Source organism: Vespula pensylvanica, chromosome 18 (genome assembly GCF_014466175.1).
Source record: "Vespula pensylvanica isolate Volc-1 chromosome 18, ASM1446617v1, whole genome shotgun sequence".
In the NCBI taxonomy this organism is placed as follows: Eukaryota; Metazoa; Arthropoda; class Insecta; order Hymenoptera; family Vespidae; genus Vespula; species Vespula pensylvanica.
Window position 1 is genome coordinate 706,781 of NC_057702.1, and position 21,204 is coordinate 727,984.

Consider the following 21,204-nt stretch of genomic DNA (forward strand, 5'->3'; position numbering starts at 1 on the left):
AAAAATAACTCCCATATATCTAGGCCGGTCGCGAGCGCGAATTATCCACAGTCGTGCGCCGGCAGCCGACATAGGCGGATGTTTTGTATGAGCGTGCGTACGTGCGTGCGTGCATGCGTACGTGCGTGCGTTAAATCGCGTCTAATCTTCTTCTTTCACGTTTTTTTTTCTTCTCTTTTCTTTATCACCCTCCGACGTTTCGTGTATCCTTCGTAGAGAGTGTTGTCTCTTACGTGTGTTTCGTTTGTTTTTTTGTTTCTTTTCTCTCTTGCGCCTACTGTATCGAAAAAACACCGACGTTATTTGTCGACGTTTATCGTCGTCGATATCATCCTCTCGTCGTTTCTACCACAACTTTGATGTTTTTTTTCTACCAAGCAGAAAGAAGGTAGGATATAACCTCCTTCGCATGCTAAAATTCGTTTTCTTTTTCTTTTTTCGTTTTTTCTTTCTTTCTTTTTTTTTTTTTTTTTTTTTCTTCAACGACGATGCACGTGTTTTCCTTCTCCTTTCCATTTTCCAGCTGTGTATGCAATAAATCTTGTGTTCGATACCTAGGAAACGCATTTTATAGAACGAGACAAGGTCGATGTTGTGATTTTAAACGATGAATCGATTAGAAAGAAATATTAATGCTTCTGTTAAATGAATATTGTTTCAATGAATATTAAGAGATTTCTTTAATCGTACTAGCTTTTTTGATCTTTGGCGCCATTATTGATAAAAACATGGAGTCTGCTTCTTAACTTCTTTCTTTATCTACTAATGCAAATTCGTTTAATTATTTTAACTGTACGATAAATAACACGTATATGCGCTTCTTTGAAAGCTAGTTTTTAGTTTATAAAAACAAAAAGAAAAACTGAACACGTGGAAACAAAGGAGATCTATACAACAATAGGTTTCGATAATTATTTAAGCGGCCTCGTATCCTGCCTCTATCCAATTTTCGAGCAGAGCGAGAGAGAGAGAGAGAGAGAAAGATGTATAGTTTTCATGAGAATAGAAACGAGAAGGGTGTTCATAATAGTAGATTCATGAATATGAATGCACAATGTCCATTTGCCTTTGAAGTTTCCTATGTATTATCTCGACGATGAGCGAGGTGTTTAGATGAGCGCGGTAAATGGGTTCGTGTTTCCAATTGTACGTCGAACTTTTTTAAAAATCGAACTTGAAGGGAGATCTTCAATGACGAATATATTCGAATATAATGAAGATAATTATTCCGAAAGTAACGGTACGTTCTTGACAGTACTTCACAATCTAATGGAAAATAATACTACGTAAAAGTTCGAAGTAAATACAATTATAAAAGAAAAAAGGAAACAAACGATCAGCTTTTCGCAGGGCATGTTTAATATCATAACGAAAGTAATATACATATATATAATCTTATCTCTCTCTCTTCCTCTCAAGGCAAAATAATCCGATCGAAAGGTTTTAGTCTTATCGACGGAGCCAATAGGAACGGTAGATTTGTCGTCGGTAGAATAGATCCTTTTCGCGGCCGTGAACTTAGTGACATTTCGTCGTCCAACGATCGATCGTCAATGGCGCGTCGCGACGGCGTCGTTTTCAAGTGTTCGCGCAGGATATACGCGTTTTTAATTGGTTAAGAACGAACGAATGAAACGTAACTATTATAACGAGACGTATATACAAAAGTGTGTGTCGTGTGATGAATGCAGCACGATCTTCTCGCGGAAGGTCAATGAAGATAGGAAAAGAGATAAAAAGCACAAGAGAAGCGGGTGCGTACGTCCCTCGAATCGACTCGAATTTAATTTCTACGAGCACTCAACCAGCCCCTTCTTCTTTGCAGAAAAAATGCGAGAGGAACGTTCTTACGTATGTAACATACATACGACATGAGCAAAGGTGACTGCCGATTTATCGGCGTCCAGGATACGAATAGCCTTCTTACAGCTGACTACGAGAGATGATATAACTGAATTTACAAGTCGCGTGTCCTCTCTCTCTCTCTCTCTCTCTCTCTCTCTCTTAAATAAGAGAGAAAGAGTAAGAGGTAAGATAGAAAGGAAGAGAGAGAGAAAGAGAGTTCATTATTGTTCAAGGGCATCAATGTACCGATTGAATTTAAAATGCTAATGCATTGCGTACAATTGATGGCGTGTGCGTGTGTAAGTTTACTTCATCTCTCTCTCTCTCTCTCTCTCTCTCTCTCTCTCTCTCTCATATGCTGTTAAAGAAAGAAAGATACTAATACCGGATTTATTGGACGTGCACGTCTATCGCTTTCGGACTTCCATATTAGCGAACGAAAGAACGTGTAAACGTTAATATCGAGGTGCGATACGTTATCAGGAGAACGTTATCGACATGACACTACCGTAATTACGATCTTATCCTGCACCACGAAGCTTGCATGTGTGTTACGTAACGAAGGATGCGCCTACGAACGCGGATGCACGAATAGAACGTCGCCTTTATTTGTATTACAAATTTCGCGCCATTTTGACAATTGATAAGGTTTACAAAACTTGTTGTTTTTTTTCGTTTACATCTCGATCTCTATGATGAATTTTAAAACAAATTAAAGTCCTAGTTCTAGATGATTTGAAAATTTCGCAACTAACGAGTTCATTACATTCCGTTCGCTTAGTATCTATGTACATCTATATGCGCGTGTGTGTATGGGTTTTCGAATTCTTCGAAGCGTCAAGAGAGATGCGGATTTAGCCGAGAGCTTCGAAACCTTTTCCTCTTGTTTATTTGACGGGATAGCGAGTCGCGTGTACTAGACAGATATACTATTGCGAACTGGCAAATACGTACAATGTTTTATTTGTGAATATTATGATTTTACGAGAGACGACTCATCTTTCGAAGGCGGTCGAAGATCAAAGAGAGAGAGAGAGAGAGAGAGAGAGAGAGAGAGAGAGAGAGAATGAGATAACTCATAATGAAACTGCAGACTTTTACAATGATTTTTGACTATCCTTTACAAATATGGTAGGATATTACATGTAAGGTTTTACAACCTGTCGAAAAATTAATCAAATCGAGTCTCGCCGACGTGCCATTGTACACGCGTGTACTACGTACATATGTATATACGTCTTCTCTTGGCATTATGTAATCTCGCGTTGCTTCTCGCGTGCGCACGCCTGAGATTCCTAAGGCACGATTGCACGTGCTTGGCGATTATAAACTTTCGATTTACTTCGATCGAAAATCCTCTTCTATCTTCTTACCTCTGCCGAATTTTATATAACGAACGAATATATTTTTCCTAAAAGTAAACTAATGAAATACTTTAAATAGATGACACGTTAAAAAATATTCTGCACTGAATCGATTCGTTCTAAAAGAAAATAGTCAAACATTAAGTCTTTATCATTTCGCAAATGTTCGTCGTTACTCATGGACCAGGAAGTAAAGAGAGATGTATAAATCGATCCATTTCAACGAAAGATTGACTAATACGTATTGTTTAAAGAGTATATAACGTTTTTCAAGGTTTTTCACTTTGAAGTATGCCGCTATTTTATATATATATATACATATATACACATATATACACACACGCACACATATGAGTTAGGGTTAACGTGTAATTCATGATAAATGTGGGAAACTGTATTCGTAGCAACCGCGATAATTGTAGGTATATACCTATATCAAAATTGTTTCATTTTTATTCAAAACAGAATAGAGAATCTCAACAAAATTTTCGGCATCCTCTTCCATTATTTTTCTTCTCTTTTTTTCTTGGCCCTGTCTCTTCAAGGCTAAAAGCAGTATCGTATAAAAAGATCCTACTTGATGATATAGAGGAAAAATCACACGGACGATTATTATTCAGGCATACATCGAAAAGTACCATTACGATTATCATCGCCACCATGACACTTCGTAATTATTTGTCCTATTACATACGTTCCTCGAAAGCCCTAATTATGGTCGTTAACTTTCCTAAAATACGACTCGTCTCGAATATATACCTACAAAGAACTTAACGAACGGTAAAGTACTAAGACGCGCGTGTGTAGGATATTCCCCACTCATCTTCTTCAATTACGAATTTGCAGTGGTAGAACATCAAAAAAATTCTCACCCATTAAGGAACACAGACTGAGGAGGAAGAGGATGATGCGGGCTTGGAAAGCATCAATCTTTATTAATCGACTAGTATCGTTTCTTTTTTTCTTCGAATTGGTTTCTTCTATTCTGCTCTGAAAAAAAGAAAGAAATTGTTTTTAAAAATTTTGAATTCCAACGTGTTCGACCGAAATCGTGCACATATTCTTTTGAAATGTAAAATTTGTTTAGAAAGACACATAGTGTACTATCTAATCAGACTAAAATCTAACATATAAAAGGATTCAATTACGAGTCAAAGACTTTTTATTTATTCATCTTTTATATACTTCCTACGCGATCTTTTTCGTATATTTCGAAAGAAGAAATAAAAATCGATTTGGTCCGAACAATGATGGCTATCGCTATCATAAAATGTTGCTCGTAAAGAAACGCATGGATTTAGTTTAAAAGTCACGAAGAAGGCGGGTATTACAGGTTTTCGATTCTGTTGCCTTTCTCACGACGCTTCTCGTTAAAACTACGAGAGGAGTTTTACGAAGGCGTTTGATATGGGGACACGATGTTTGTAGGAATTAGGACGCCTACGTTTATGTCGGCAACCGTGCCGAAAAAGCACGATAAAAGCTTCCTTGCCAGATGGTCACCGCTTGCGCAAGCTCTCTCTCTCTCTCTCTTCCTCTCTTTTTCTTTCTCTCTATACGTTTGCTCTTTTCCCCTTACCCCTTTTTATCGCTCAAGTTTTATTCAATGGTAGTACAGGATTTAGGGTGAAAATCATCGTATATATTGACTAAACAACATGGAATATGTAACATTGTTTCTAATCATTATTACTGAATGAACACAAAAAAATTTTCTAGATGATTTTTAAAAATCAATTACTCTTTTTCGAGACTCTTCAGGCTAACTTTTTTCAGATTGTACAGATATTTTATTTAATATCAATCAGATATAAATAATTGTACTCTTATTATTCTTATTATTATTTAAAGCTTGCTCTCTATTATAAGAGCGTATTATAAGAGCGACCGAGTTTTGTCGTCGTTCCGAGAAGTCCTCTTTAAAAGATCGCCTCTCGAGCGATATCTCCCTCTCATGTGTTTAGTTTCGCCGATATCGATACGATGAAACGTGCTTGCTCCATCGAAATGAACCCTTTTGCTAACACATTGAAAGAAACATTCAAATCTAATCGAATGAAACCAACGTAATGTTTAGATTAACTCGTATATCTCATTATATACAATATTTTTCCTTTGTCATTTGAAGTAATAAATTCATGTTTTATAGCTTACAATAAAGTATTATTTGAAGCTGTATTATTAAGTATTAACTTAACTTAATAATTCTTCGCGACCAAATAATTACAAAATTATATTTCATTTTTTTATCATAAATACTTGTACAGAGTAGGCCTAAAGTTTTTAGATGCTTTTAAAAATCAATTACTCTACTTTTTCAGTTATTAACCTTTTTCATATTATTAAATTACAAGCCTGAAAAGAGAGAGAGAGAGAGAGAGAGAGAGAGAGAGTTTTTTAAAATCAATTGAATATTTTTAGCCCAGTCCGTAACAATGATCAGAAATAAATTTGTAATATAAATTTGATGTTACGTAATTTATATAAGACGAAAAAACGGAAGTAAATTATTAAGTTATAGAAAGTAAATGAAGAAGTTCTATTTCTTCGATCTTTGATCGATCTAGCTGATCGATTTTGAAGAAACGAGCCTAAGAGAGTCGGAAGTGCGTGTATTCTTAGACGCCTACGCTCTTCTACGTACCGACGCACCTTGGCGCAAAATAAGCCAGCCAGCATTTATAATTTCTAAGCCAGCAACAGTCCGTGTACTCGTTTCTTCTCGGTGTTTGATCGAAGATCGATCGAGAGATCTCCCGCTAAGATAGGAACAAATCCTCTTTCGAGAGATTACTATGACATTTTACAATTTGATAAGAGTAATTGATTTTTAAAATTATCTAGAAACTTTCGACCCACTGTATATAGAAAAATTGGATTTTTTTGCTATTGTATCGAGGTGCTCATTCGATACAATCGAAAGCTCCGTTTCGAAGGCTCTCGCCAAGGGATCACCCGAATACCGAAGCGTCCCGACCGTACGTCAAAATCAAACGATTTCTATTTATAAGTTTGACGGCGAGCAGAGCCAGCAATAGCTTCGATCGGACACCTGTTCGTTCCTTTGAACGTATCTCTCGAAGCTTTTCGATTATTTCTAGAAGGACTTCTTTAGGTCAGGATATCTTTCATTTTCTCGCTTTTTTAAAAATAACTTTTGTTTATCAACATATTCGTAGAGTTGGAAATTTAAATGAAAAGAAGAAAAAGAAATTTAAAAGAAAAGCTTCATTTTCCACTCTTTATTGCTGTAACAAAAATAAAAAATATCTTTGTATCTTCACAAAAAAAGAAAAAAAAAAAAAAGAAAAGAAAAGATTGACGACTTGGGTGGGCTGGCTAAAAGGTTGTCAATAGCTGTCAAGAAAATTTCTTTCGGAAAGTTCTGGGTTGATACCTTTGAAGAGAAATATTGGAGTCTCGTTATCTCTAGACGTGTCACACAAACACACGCACGGCCGCACAATCATACCTCTATTTCAATTGACAAATCTCATAAGTCTCTCGAAGAAAAGTCGTTTCGTAGGTCGCATCTTTGGTTTTTTGAGCGTCGAAATTCTCTTTAGTCTGTGGTTGTTGCTCAAGAGAGAGAAAGAGAGAGAGAGAGAGAGAGAGAGAGAGAGAGAGAGAGAGAGAGAGAGAGAGAGGCTTCGTTCGAGAGCCTTCTTCTTCTTTCTTTCTCTTTTCTCAGTTCCTGTTTCTTTTTCTGTGAGTGTATCCATTTACAACGTTCACCACAAGTTTCTTGGGTTCTTTCGTGTATGCGTGCGAACGTTTCGTAAGAATTTTATATCGTTCCGTATTCGGAGCCTAATGCCCTTGCAACTCTCCTTCTCCTTTTTCTTCGTCTTCTTCTCCTCCTTCACCTTCGCCACCTCCACCAGCACCTCCTTCTCCACCATTTACGGTTCCTCCTCCGCTCTTACTTTGACTTTTTTTTCTTATTTCTTGTGGGCCGTTCAAGTTAAAAAATAAAAAAGAAAGAAAAAAGAAAAAGCGAAATAAAAAAGGCCAACTTCCTCGAGACGAACTCGTCTTTGGGACCCCAGAAAGAGTGTCTTGTAAAAATACAACAAAGGGTTCTCTGCTAGCGAGAAATTTACCTACTGACCTATATATCATGTTTGGAAGATATACATGATATATGTTAGATTATATTCGCCACGTTAATAATACTATGATAGTATTACTAAAATATTGTATACATAGTATTATCAATTGAACATTTTGATAGATCTTAGGATTTGCCAATTTTAATGTTGACATTTAGTAAAAAATAACTTCTTTTTGAATATTATCTTTAACTCATAAAAAAAACGTGTAATTTGAGAATCGATTAGTCTATATTTATCGATAAGAAATAAAAATGGCATCCGATTATTTTTCTTCCTTTTTTTTACACTTGAAAAACGGAATATTAACTTTGTTTAAACAGAATTATGGCTCGATTTGATCTCTTTTTAAAATTACCAAAACCGCAATCAAGGATGTTACTCCATTATCGAGCGTTTCTGGAATTCCCAAGCCGGAAGATGACTGGAATAATTTTGCTCGATTTATGACGCGAATTACTCTTTCCGTTTTCAAATGTTAATAATCATCCATGAATTTTTATTAAAAATATTATAAAAATATATAAAAATTGGTTTTGAAAAATTTTGCATGCATTATTTGCAATTTTATTATCAGGAGAGAGTTGCACAATGATTTACATAAATCACAATCGACAATTTGTTGTTTCAGATTAAATGAAAATCGATTATGTACAATCTAAACGTGAACGTGAATCCTAGTCCAACGGCTGCAGCGGGTCTTCTTGGTGTCGCGGCAGCCGAGGTCACTCCGAGGACACCGGAAATCGTAAACTCCTTGATCTCCATGATCAATCCCTTCGAGAATTATGGCAACGAGAAAAGCAGGGATCGTACCGACTCGACTAGCAGCGGTGAACCCAGTCCACCAAGCGTTCAACACACTTGTAGTCAGCTTATCAAAGAAGGTTCGTTTGTTTTACTATAAATAATAAATAAATATATATATATATATATAAATCAGCATTATCATCAGCATTATCATCAGCATTATGGTTCAGGGTGGCTCTCAGCCTCTTTCAGGAATTTGCCCTAGTAATCAGTTCGACTTTTCTTTCTCAGTAACAAGTGGGTTTTTACGAGGTTGAGTTGTCGGTCTAATATCCAACCCCTATTAGTCGCCTTTTACGACAAGCAGAGGATACTGTGGGTATATTCTATCCCCGACCCACAGGGGAGAAATAATATACATATATTGCATATATATTATTTCAGATTTGTTTGTTAATAGGCCTGAAGTTGACGTTACAAACTAAGAGACGAGCAAACGGAAGTGGTGACGAGGGGAAGAAGAGGACTAAAAGAGAGGATGGTAGTGCGGACGACGAGGAGGAGGACGATGGGAGCAGCAACAACAACAACAACAACAACAACCGGGGTGGAGTAAGAACAAAAATCGCATACTGTTAGCTCGCTAAAACGATAAAAACAGTCGTGACTGTAAGTCGCTACCTCATCGAACATCATCAAAAAAGAGAGAGAGAGAGAGAGAGAGATACGCGAAACGCGAGATTTTTCTTTTCTCTACTAACTTTCGCCCATCTCAGTCTCCGCTAAACGTCTTACAGTTGACACCAGAGGACGAGGAGAGACGACGGAGGAGACGAGAGAGGAACAAAATAGCAGCTACCAAATGTCGGCTGAAGAAACGTGAGAAGACGGTGATTCTGGTGCAAGAGTCTGAGACCCTAGAAACACAAAATCACGACCTCAAATCACAAATCCAGGAGTTGGAGATGCAAAGGCGTAGATTGGTTGATATGCTCAGTTTACATGGGCCTACTTGTTTAAAACAAGGTGGTGCTACAGATACCTCTTATCAGCAATACGCCGAACCGTTGCATCTACCAAGTTACCAGGACAACTTCGTTCAGCCACCACCAGCTTTGAATCAACCTCAGAACTGTGTCACGGATTATCCTGTCAAAGTCGAGGAATACGAAGGTGATTTCTATCGGCAGGGAAGTCCTTACGTACCAACCACTGATTCTGGTTGCACCGTTTAGCTTTAACTTTCTCTTTACGGTTTTTTCTGAGAGAAGAATATCAATGAATCGGCTTGATCTTGATCAATAGTGGAAAGACTATATATGCATTCCACGTACAAAGATGATGATGATGAAGAACAATGATTAGACTAGTTTTGGAATTTTTCTTAAAGGATTTCTGTTGATCATGTTTCTTTAACCCTTTAATGCATTTATTTCGTTGGGTAACTTTCAAGCAAAAGATATTATATCGCATGGAAAAATTATATACAATATTAACGTCTTATTGTTTGTGCATTTAAGGGTTAACAGAGAGAATAAATCGAGCAGATTTTAATTAATCTTCTCTCATTACCGTAACAAGTCCTTAGCTTGTAAGTTTATATTTTATTATTTGTGTAAAATGCGAACAACTTTGTCTTTCCTTCTTCTTTTTTTTTAGCTTTACATTTTCCATTTCTCTTACAAATCTGTCGTCCCTTATTTACATTTCCTTTCTCTCTCTCTCTCTCTCTCTCTCTCTCTTTTTTTTAACATGCTCGTAATGTTCGATAGAGAACGCTCGAAGACATTCCTTCGTAATAACCGTACTGTGACATTCTTGTTTATTGTAATTCGTACAATAAACGGATTCGATCTTAAACGCTATTTAATTATGCAAAATAATTCGCTTATTGCAGATAGTGCTGCATGCGATTTTCAAACAATCAAAAGATATTTTTCATTTATTTGCTGACAAAATAGAATGCTTACCCAATATATACGTTAAGTGTTTTTGTTGATATTGGCCTTTGAAGGATACTTACAATTATTATGGATATATAATTAATGACATTTAATATAAATATATATTATACCTACAGGCATATATACACAGTTAATTATTGATGTACATTTTACTATACGACAGATTGTTAGATTTGTTAAAAAAAATCAAAAATAAGTGCCTAACGATATACCTCAGTTGTGGGTAGTTACCCTCCCTTGGTACGTTAAAAAAAATTGATCTTTTGATTATTCACACGCGCGCGCGCGCACGCACGCACACACTATATTATTCTTATATACATCCTGGATGTATATTTTCGCGAATATTTTGTGGTTCTTTATAACGAAACGTACCTTGGGTATATTAAAGAGTTCTTGCAATTAACGTAAGTTAATTAAATTATTAGCGCAGAACACTACGATTATTAAGAATTATGCTTAAAATAGACAAATCAAATGCTTCTCCTTGTTAGAATGCTGCTGCCATAAAATCAAAGTGATCTAAGTAATAAACGAAGTCTTCCTACGCTTCTTTTAATTGAAGCGAAGAGAAGATTTATTTCTTATGTTGTTATTATGTACGGGATGATTACATATACAAAATTTTATTACCTATGATATAAGAATATATTTAAATAAGCGAACGGATACAGTCACACACATATGGTGCTTTAGATATTTCCTTTTATTATTATATTAAATTTTATTAAGTTGCCTGAAGAGAGTATTTAATAATTTAATAGAAATGTTATAAGATTAATAATCTCGCATCTAATTGGTGTCTATTTCTTTCTAATAAATCATTATTTTAGGAACGATTAATATATAGGATTCAAATGCATCTTCAAATTTATATTGAAAAAGAAAAACAAAAAAAAATACAAAAAACGAAACAAAAACAAAAAAAAAACCAAAAAAAAAACAAAAAGAAAACAAGAAAAAACAAAGTATTTTTTTATTCCTCTATACACATTTTCTTCATCATCTTTTTTCTTTTTTTTGTGATTTTAATTTTTTGTAATTTTAACGTGCTTTAATATCGAAAAGAAGTATTTCTTATGCCTTAAAATGTATTTCTTAGATGCATAAGTGTTCGTACATCCGAGTTATTTCAGTAATACTTTTGGCACCTGTTCTTGTAGCTAAATAAAAAATGCATTACTGCCTTTATGAAATACATAAAAATGCACATAAAACTGCTCGTTAAAACATGTGCCTTGATTTTGGAACATTGCCAATGTTCGAAATTCAATTTGATCATTTCTAGCAAATGCAATAATGTTCTAAAGAGATTTCTGCAAAAAAAGATATAAACCTGGACAAATTTTTCGTTATTTTATAAAAATTTTATATGTCCAGTTTTTTTTTGATAGAATTTTCTGATTACTTTTTATTTTTATTTATATTACTGATTCGAAATTTGTATTTTTTTTCTTTTTCATAGTTATTTTCTCGCACGATATTTTCCTATCGAAAATAAAAATCGTAAATAATATGCTAACATAATATTAGCAAAATGGCTTTAGAAATTTAATATTGTAAATTTAGAGAAAATCATTAATTTTCTAAATAAAAGTGCCTTGGATATGAATATTTAAGCGTTTTTAAAATCCACCCATAAAAAAAAATCAATTATTTTTTCTTATTTTATTATAAAACTCATTATATTATACACATCTTATGAATCTATTTCTATAAATCATGATAAATTTAATAAACAGGTTTTATATTATATAAATTAAGTTAAAATAGGAGCGGAGGACAGACCAGATGAACTTATTATAGCTTAACAATATTTTTTATATAATATAAATTTACGAACCCCTGTGAACAATTATAAACTGTTTAATTTTGAAATTTTAGAGAAATTTTGAAAAAATAAATGTAGATGGTACTTACACAATGATATTATTGATAGGAATATGAATTAGTTTCACAAAAAATCCTATGAAACCCATTATACAAAAACCAATGGCAGTTGCAATTGCAATTTTTTGAAATTCTATAAAAAGAAGAAATACATATTGAAGAAAAGTATCCTTCTATTTCTTTACATTACAGACATATTTCTTATACCTTTCCGGTCTGGTTTTGTACATCTCTTTACAAGACGTATACTGTCTTTGGCAAACTGACGTCCTGGTTCTGTTAGCTTTTTAACCTGATCCATGATAATCAAATTTCTGCGAATCATAGAAAACAAATCACACTTTAATTGCTACAAAACAATTAGCTTATCTTGTTTGTTGTTAATCTTAAGTTCACACATAATACATATATTTTTTTTTAAACAAACCATATGGAAATGTAGACTATTTGTAATGTAATTAAAGCTATCGCTTAAGTGTTCGTTACAATAAGCAAAGTACCTATATTTGATACATTTTAAGGTTCTAATCTTGATTGAATGTTTCATCTTCATATCAGGTCAAATCTCGATATTCAATTAAACTTACTAACGAATACAGACAAAATAAAAAAGAAATAACATCAAAGTTATATGAAGATCGATGAAAACAAAACATACTCTAAATATATCTAACCTGAAATACAAGACATACTAGAAATTAGATTACAAAAAATCAATGTTCTCTTGATAAATTATAGATAATTAAAATATACCTGTATGATACTTAATAAAAATAAGAAGGATATCTTTTAATACAATACTTACGTCGTTCACGAGCAGAGAACGTTATACAAAGTGTCGTATTTGACGTCAAGCAGCACGATCGCAAGAATGATCACGAGCTACGTGGACGAACGTCGTAGATACGTCATTTCCGACTTATGACGTTGCATCGAAGCGCCATCATGGCGGAACGTTACTTTACCGCGTTAATTTGGATATCTTATGTCTACGAGAAACGCTAAAGAAGTGGAACATTTTTAATGGTTTCTTTTCCTTTTATCTTCGCTAAATCTATAAAACCTATAAAAGCATAAATTTTTGTTGTATAGTAATCAATCTGGGAGGTACGTCCATATATACGTATAAAATTGTAAGAATCAATATGATTCGTCGATATTACATCTATTTGCATACGCTATAGAGGAACCAAGCCAATTATCGTTACAATAGCATTATCGCACTTATCTCATTTGTATATAATCCAACGTTCATATATTCAGAGACGATATATATATATATATATATATATATATATATATATATATATAGTATATGTTGATTCATAAGTCATCGGCTTTATCTTCTTTTTTTCCATGTGTATACATGAAAAATGTATCAGATTTCTTGGTAATTTGATAAGGAAATATGTACGTATTTTTTTTTCGTATGTACGTAATTTCTTTATGGACGTAATTTTTTTCTTTCTTTTTTGACAAAAATGGAAACAAGGAGTTACGTCGGAGTGATACAATTAGTGAAATGTTTACGAAAAAAAAAGATAAACTTGTCTAGTGAAATCGTAATTTTTTGATAAAAGTTGGTTAGATGATAACGTGACAAAGACCAAAGGTAAATCTCGTCGTAACATATTTCCCCATTGTCGTAGACGAGGAGCAACTAATCATTACAGAGGCGTCTTCGCTTTCGTTCCATCTCTACGTCTTCCCGCCCCCATGTCCTCTCCTATATGTAGGATCGCTCTGTGTCTTTCTCAACGATCAGTGTTAATCAGCGCGGGAACGCCGAAGCAGCAACAACAAGATGATTCGTTGGATCTTTCTTTGCACGTTTCTCTTTGTTTCTGGTGTCATTGAGCTTTCTTATGCCGTCGAATTCCAAGACTGTGGTAAGAAGCATCTCTAAATTTTTATCTTTTTCTCTTAATAATATGCTAAAAAAAATTATTAACCTTTTATTTGTTTTTAGTTATCATTTTTTCTTTTTTATTATTGAAACGATCTATTCACAAATAAAAGAGTTAGATCATTTTCTATCTCTTGCGTGATTTTTTTGTTTAACGTGAATTTTAATATTAACGAATTTTTATTTATTTATTATCCTTGTTATGTATCACGCGCTTTTTTTTTAAGCGGTAAAATTTAAACTTAAAAAAGAATATGTCGTTAGGAGACTATTATTTTCGAGAAACGATTTTAATTTATAGTCTCAGTTTTTGTATTATTTACATTGTTGGAGTTTTCGTCTGTAAATTCAATTAGTCTACATTGTAACAAGGTCTTTGACCATGGAAGAAACGACGAATTTAATTCGTGGCGCACATTATCGTCCATGGTAGAATCAAAGGACACTCTCTTTTATATGTGTCATATCACATTTCGTGAGATAATACATGTACAAATCATTTTCTATCGTTCAAAATTCATTCTTGACGATATCAAATTTGTTTCACAACGAATTGATAATTCCTACAAATAGAGAAGAAAGAAATTTAAAAATTAACGATATTATTGAATTTTTCTTTATACATAAAAAAAAAAAAAAAGAATCTTTTTTAATATCACGAAAAAATGTTTTGTAGTATTAAATTTTGTTTGCTTGTATTAGTCATTATATTACAAACACTACAACTATTATACTATTACAATAAAGTATCTCATTGTAGCAAGTAGTAACCTGATATTATTTGCAACTATTCGTCCGTGTAATTAATTATCTCATTTGATTTGACTTTGATGTGTGATTCATGCTTTTGACCATGAAACGAGCCAGTGTGTCTTTTTCACAATAATTGTTACAATAAAAAGGCGTCGCCGACGATTCTATTATACAGTTTCTTACATTTTTTTTTCCTGCGATATGTTTCGAATTTCTGTTTTTTGTCTCATAAAATTCATAAGTAAAATTATTGTTCCTTTTTTTACTCTGTCATTAAATCGATGCTAATTCTTCTTTTTTGCTTTTTTTTTTTTTTTACGTAAGCATTCGTAACTCGTGTAATTCTCTTCATTTGTTTATTTGGTATTATCGTATAATTTTCTGATAAACCTAACATATTGTTTATGTCGGATAAAAATTTTTAATTATAAATAAGATTTTCATGTAATGGAAGATTATGTATTTTAATAATTGTAATCTTTTCTTCATATGACATATATATGATCATTATTATAATTATTTATATTATGGTATTACTCCATTTCTTATTTGATTATTTTTTGTAGGCTCTAAGATCGGACACTTTACGAAAATAACCGTTTCTAATTGTGATACTTCCAAAGCAGCATGCGAGTTCGTTCGAAATACTAATGCAAGTCTAATTATAGACTTTATACCATGTAAATAAAATTACTTTTCTTTTCTTTTATATAATCTTCTATATAATTCTATATATTAATTATGTGTATCGATATGTTTTTTTAGCTCAGGATGTTTCAAAAATAGAAGCAGTTGTTCATGGTATAATTGCAGATGTGCCAATACCATTTCCTTTACCACATCCCAATGTGTGTACAAATACCGAATCTAATATACAGTGTCCTTTGAAAAAGGATACTCAATATACTTATAAAGCTGTTTTATCAGTAGATCGAAATTATCCTAGGGTAATATAAATAATTATTTTCCTATGAAAACAATAAGAATTAAATATCTCTAACATTTCTTATCGTTATTTACAGTTGTCTGTTATAGTTAAGTGGGAACTTCAAGATGAAAATAAACAGGATATTATTTGTGTTAAAATACCAGTAAAAATTAAATAGGAATTTCATATATGTGAATATAGTTATTTTTACTTGTAATTATTTACTACTTTCAATTAACTATGTTCTTAATGATATTGGTCTGTAATTGATTTATAAAGATTAAAATTATGAAATAATCCTCAGTCAATGTTTATTATGCCTATTATACCTATCTTTCGATCCGATAAATCTGACATACGGAAGTGTTTTTTGGTACATTATGAAAGTTTGTAAAAATTAACAAACCGGTAAAAAAAGTTCATCGAAAATATTATTTATATTTCTTTATGATTTACCGATGACAGTAGTAAAGATGCATTTAAAAGCTTCGTAAATAAAAGAATGTTACACGTAGAATATCACGGCGTTCATTTTATAAAACTGATAATATTACATACAATTTACATACTAGTGGAAATGAGTATATTTTAATATTTAAATTTACATAGTGGCTATAGGAATAGCTCTGTCGACGTCTTTTTTTCTGCTTTTTTTTCTTTTTTAAAATTATTATAGATTGTTTTATTGTTTAAATCCAAAATATGTTACAACCAGTCGCTTAAATACTGGTATATTTGGATTTAATGTCTTTTTAATAATCTATATTTCAGTGGTTAGCTGAAATACAATAAGGTATAATGTACTACCTTAAATTCTTCTTTAATATAAATTAAGTCTTTTGGTAACTTTGGCATATTTTTACTTGCTATCAACTGTCCATTGCATTTGCTCTATCTTCGACTCGTTCAGTATCCATTTGATGAATCGTTCTTTTGCTTCGTTGTCTTATAGAACTTTGTTGACCATTTCTCAGTGTTTTTTGCGCTTGATATATAGGCTCGTATTCTCTTAATTGTGCCATGAATCCTTCGTTTGGATTTATACAAAATCTTCTTTGTTGTACTATGGCATATGCATGACTAAAATATCGATAAATCATTAGAAAATTTTAATGATAGATAAGTAATTAAACAGAATTAAACAGCTTACGTTTGTGAAAGTCCATAAGTTTCCATTACATATGCTAAAACTAATGCTGCTGACCTCGATATCCCTGCATTACCATGAACTAGAACTTGACCACCAGAATTTATACCTTCGTCTATAAATTCTTTAACCTTTTGAAAATGTTGTATTATATTTTCTGTGGCAGTATCGGCTATATCCAAGACCAGATACCTACGATATTTAAATATTTCTTTATACATTCCTAATTACCCCAACGACGCAAATAACTATATACTTGAATCTGTCAGGAAAGTTTGGCCGTATAAAATGTGCTTCTATATCCTGTCTAACGCAGACTATATGAGTGATGCCGTGTTCTATCAAAGATTGTAATTTGGATCGACTCGCAGCGCTGTATGGTCCTAGATACAAACCAGGTACCACTTTCTAAAAATATATCGTTAAGAAATTAATTTTATTGTCTTAAAGGCATGCGTGCATTATTATAGAAAAAGAAACTTGTATACCTGCATGCATCTTCTCATAGTATAAGTCCATTCTTTAGGTCCATCTAACGAGGAAATAGGTATTCTTGGATATTCGTCCGATCCATTTTCACTAGTACTTTCCTGCGATATTTAAGTAACTCATATTAATTTATGTACAAAACGAGAATAAGAAGATACATTGAAAATTATATTTCTATGAAAAAATTTAGGAACTATTGATAGTAAATAAACAACTTAACCTCAACAGAAAATTTCTTTCTGAAAAACACCATGATCGATTTTACAATGAACTAACCTCATCTTGGAGCTTGCCGTTGCTATCTACAGATATCATACCACAAATTTATTATTTACAAAAGCTTCAAAAAGTCAAGATATATAGAAAACAACAGGCCAAAAAATTCTTTTTCCCGCTAACGAAATGTTACTTTTTGACGTGTCGGCCATTTGCCTATTTCGTCCCACCTAGGCGCCACCTGTCGGCGAAATAGAGGAATTTGAGTGATCTCGATTCTTAAATACTTCGATATTTTTCGATTCGATAAAGACTTTTTCTTTCAAAATTCGATATATTTATATTGATGCACACTTTCATTCGTTAAAAAAAAATATGATTTTCAATGATTTTTATCATACAATTTTATAATACGATTAAGAACGCTTATTTAAATTAGTGTACGCAATTATTATAAAGCATTTTTTTGTTTATAATCATGGAAAGTAATATTTTGCGATAAATCATGCGTCAAATTAGAGCTCGAAATATTCGGCCGCTTTTTTAAGCGTTGCCGGATTCCACGACGTAAAACTTTTCTCAGTGAGACGTTATTAGAAATATTATTACTCCTTTCTAAAAATAATTGCACTTCTGAAAAACTCATTGTCGTGGCACGGTCGGCTATTCGGCCGTTCAATTGCGTAATCCTTTCGCGGTTCGTTTCTGCGATCGACTAATCAAATCGACCGACTTTTTCTTTTCTTACTCATGGTATTCAGGAAGATATAAGTGAAGTACTTATACATACATACAATTTGCGATAAGAATGTTGGGATCATAAAAAACAGTTTCACGATTTTGTCAATAAGACAACAATTTATCTATTTGACATATTATAATAACTACAATATCGAAATTATCGATTATTCGTTTAGATTATATTCTAACGATATATTCTTTAACTCGCCGATCATTTGCCGAGTCAGAGACAAGCATTTAGAATTTTATTTTTGCTTTTTTCTTTCTTTCAAATCAAAGTATTATAACATTTTTAATTTGCCTAGGATTGCGTCGGATATCCTACGAGAACGAGGAACGATGCAATTCAGTTACGAAGTCAGGCGAATGGTGCTTTACGAGACGGTAGAGCAACGTCGACCGACCAATTTTCTTCCGGGTCTAAGCTAATACGTTCCTATCAATCGTGGCCGCTTTCGCGAAGAAAGTTTACGTGAACGAGTTCGGTTTTGCAACATATGAAATGAAACATACGTCTGGTTACTAATGGATGTAACGAATCCCATGATGTTCGAGGGTCTTTTAAATTAACGAAATTTATTTTCGTTTCGTCAAAGACAAAAAAAACGAAAAAGAAAAAAGGATGAAGAAAGAGGAAAAGAAAAAGAAGAAAAGAAGAATGCTATCGAAGCAGCTCTTTATCGAACGTCGTTCATTTTACAAATTGTTTTTATCTTTTTTTTAAAGTTACTCGAAAATAATTCGATCTAATCTAGGATTAGAAAGAAGGTAATTAATAATGCTGTCCCTGGGAAGATAATTAGCTCCGCCTTTACGAGTGAATGGTACATGCTTAGATGGTATGTATGCACGTGCATATATACGATGCATACCCCTAAGATGCCTTCTTTCCATTTTTGTCATTCTCAAAGTCATTGCCCGCGGCTCTGGCACAACGAGATGAGATAATCTTTCGACTGCTTCTTTTTATCTCTCTTTCAGGTTTTTTTCTTCTAATCAACGGTGTTTAAACAATTATTTTGTTAAATAAATAAGAATTTTAGAGGTAATAATGATGATCTAATGAAATAGATATTTTTCTTCTAATCACGAAGATCTCTTGACGTCATTTTCGTTCATTTATTTAACTTTTGAATTTTTACGAATCGAGAGACCCATTTGCTATCGGTATCATCGAATGTTCTTATCTAACATATTTTAATGACTAAAAAGTACATTATATATGTGTGTACAAACATATATATGTACCGAAGGAGAAGGTGGTGTAGTAGGCTGAAACGCACGCGAGCATGCTTCTGTTCACTTTCTAAGACGGTGCTTAGCTTGGTTCACAGATATGGGAATACACATAGCCTCCGGCATCTTGATTGTCGCAATCGCCATCCTTGGTTTACGAATCTGGAGCATTCGAGACTTGCAGTCGACAGGCACAAACGCGTCTATCGAAAAGCATAAACGAACGAGAAAAAGAATTGAATTTCTATTCGAGATAACCGCCATCTTGATCCTTGATTGATCCCTCTTGATCCTTTGATTTCGAATTTTAGATAACGATTCTACACGTTTCGCGTCTAACGAAGTCTTACACGTGACACGCTATAAAAGCCCACATTCTAGGTATATCGACGGTTCTATATATTTTCTCTATCACTTTTCTTTTTTCTTCTTTTTTTTTTTTTCACGTTACCTCAGATCCAATACTCGGGAAATCATTCGAGTCACAAGGTATATGACCATTCCCTTCGGAAATGTCCACTCGTTCTCGAACGACGAGGAACGCGGTCACAAGGAGGGTAAAAAAAAATTGCATTCTACCGGTTCTTCGATTACTTTTCTTCCGATCGATAGTAGACGAATTACATTATCGTGTAGTCTATCGCGTCAATTATGCTTTCAGAATAGTTTAATGGCATTTCGGATTGTGGAAGGTTGCTAAAAACTTGTTAAAAACGTTTGTTCTATATACATTTCATAAAATGTTTAGGCTATTGTAGGTGTTCTTACGTAAGTAAAGCATGATTCATCCTTTCTTGAAGTAAAAACAGAATTCTATTCGTGTTAGAAAATGCACGTACGATATATATGTATATATGGATATAGATATGTACACACATCTTTCGTTACGGGTTAAATTTTAACGAAACACATAATCGCGGTTAGTCAGTACTTTTTATCGTTTATCTAGCCGTGGGGAGAAACGATCGACCTCGATTCTCGATCACCCCTACTCGTGCGCTACAGGCGGTTAGAAATCGTTACATATTTGCATTTTACTTGGATTACAAAATAACGATCTTTCGACTAGAGCACACCCTTCCTTCATTCGAGCACTCCGATCGCCCGTCTGAATTTGATCGTCGTTCTTTTTCGGCAAAAAACTTTTTCAAATTCCTCTGTGCGAGAAATCGCACGTATTTTTGCTCATTCATTTTTATCGACATAACTTTTAACGTATAAGTACGGTTAGCGTATAACAGCAGCAGGAAGGCACGCCCGTTGTCTAACGTCCATCTCTAATCCGAGGCAGAACCGAGGCGTTACAAAATAATGGGAATCGTTAAACTTTCCAGGTTTTGCAACGATTCCTACGAGCAAAGCCGCATTAACATCCGCAACACGGGGTTGCTCTAGCTAGCCTCGTATATACGTCTCTAACTCTCTGCTTTGAGAACTGAAACGTAACGTGCGCTGTGCCATTATTGCGTAAAATCTCTCGAGTGGCGACTGGTAAGAGACTCGGTCCTTGGTAGGTAATCACTCGGCAAAGGAAAAAAAAAAAAAAAAAACAAGAAACAAAATACAGATACTTTTACTACGTTTGCCGAGAAACTACGTTTGCCGAATGTCTTCGTTCATCGACCACGTCTCTTTTTCTTCTCTCGCTCTTTTCTCTTTTCTTTTTTTTTGAATTACCAACCCTTTCGTTTTCAACGAGGAGAGATTTCTTCTTTCCCCCTATCCCTTTCGCACCTTTTCTCTCTCCCCGAGACGCTCCATCAAGATGTTGTTTAATTCGTTCTCTTATTCGCTCCTCCCACGAAGACCAAGGTCGCTTTCCTAATCGTCGAAGACGTCTATCTTTTTTTTTTGTCACAATGT

The 21,204-nt window shown here is 33.7% G+C and overlaps 4 protein-coding genes across 9 annotated transcripts; 2 read left to right on the top strand and 2 right to left on the bottom strand.

Annotated features, from left to right (window-relative positions):
* The first annotated feature begins 61 nt into the window (after positions 1 to 61).
* Positions 62 to 11,954, top strand: LOC122635507 (activating transcription factor 3). Of its 3 annotated transcripts, XM_043825803.1 has the most exons (5): positions 998 to 1,754; positions 1,826 to 2,029; positions 7,953 to 8,208; positions 8,532 to 8,683; positions 8,869 to 11,954. In XM_043825803.1, exons 3-5 carry the CDS (start codon positions 7,971 to 7,973, stop codon positions 9,304 to 9,306), a joined length of 828 nt encoding a protein of 275 aa, XP_043681738.1. In that variant the 5' UTR covers positions 998 to 1,754; positions 1,826 to 2,029; positions 7,953 to 7,970; the 3' UTR covers positions 9,307 to 11,954. The 3 variants fall into 3 exon arrangements, with proteins under 3 accessions (XP_043681737.1, XP_043681738.1, XP_043681739.1); XM_043825802.1 differs by lacking the exons at positions 998 to 1,754; positions 1,826 to 2,029 and adding an exon at positions 62 to 388; XM_043825804.1 differs by lacking the exon at positions 1,826 to 2,029.
* LOC122635511 (protein transport protein Sec61 subunit gamma) lies at positions 11,688 to 12,865 on the bottom strand. The gene is made up of 4 exons (XM_043825811.1): positions 12,731 to 12,865; positions 12,133 to 12,239; positions 11,956 to 12,058; positions 11,688 to 11,880 (listed from the first exon to the last, which is right to left on the bottom strand). Exons 2-4 carry the CDS (start codon positions 12,224 to 12,226, stop codon positions 11,871 to 11,873), a joined length of 207 nt encoding a protein of 68 aa, XP_043681746.1. The 5' UTR covers positions 12,227 to 12,239; positions 12,731 to 12,865; the 3' UTR covers positions 11,688 to 11,870.
* Positions 12,866 to 12,898: 33 nt separating this feature from the next.
* LOC122635510 (NPC intracellular cholesterol transporter 2 homolog a-like) lies at positions 12,899 to 15,815 on the top strand. 3 transcript variants are annotated; one of them, XM_043825807.1, is made up of 5 exons: positions 12,899 to 13,032; positions 13,575 to 13,814; positions 15,151 to 15,264; positions 15,350 to 15,531; positions 15,607 to 15,815. In XM_043825807.1, exons 2-5 carry the CDS (start codon positions 13,730 to 13,732, stop codon positions 15,688 to 15,690), a joined length of 465 nt encoding a protein of 154 aa, XP_043681742.1. In that variant the 5' UTR covers positions 12,899 to 13,032; positions 13,575 to 13,729; the 3' UTR covers positions 15,691 to 15,815. The 3 variants fall into 3 exon arrangements, with proteins under 3 accessions (XP_043681742.1, XP_043681745.1, XP_043681743.1); XM_043825810.1 differs by lacking the exon at positions 12,899 to 13,032 and adding an exon at positions 13,321 to 13,335; XM_043825808.1 differs by lacking the exon at positions 12,899 to 13,032 and having other exon boundaries at positions 13,528 to 13,814.
* Positions 15,816 to 16,017: 202 nt separating this feature from the next.
* On the bottom strand, positions 16,018 to 17,599 carry LOC122635509 (serine/threonine/tyrosine-interacting protein-like). 2 transcript variants are annotated; one of them, XM_043825806.1, is made up of 6 exons: positions 17,425 to 17,599; positions 17,148 to 17,249; positions 16,916 to 17,067; positions 16,663 to 16,851; positions 16,376 to 16,592; positions 16,018 to 16,290 (listed from the first exon to the last, which is right to left on the bottom strand). In XM_043825806.1, the coding sequence occupies exons 1-5, from the start codon at positions 17,461 to 17,463 to the stop codon at positions 16,382 to 16,384; spliced, it is 693 nt and encodes a 230-aa protein (XP_043681741.1). In that variant the 5' UTR covers positions 17,464 to 17,599; the 3' UTR covers positions 16,018 to 16,290; positions 16,376 to 16,381. The 2 variants fall into 2 exon arrangements, with proteins under 2 accessions (XP_043681741.1, XP_043681740.1); XM_043825805.1 differs by having other exon boundaries at positions 16,018 to 16,592.
* Between the last annotated feature and the right edge of the window lie 3,605 nt (positions 17,600 to 21,204).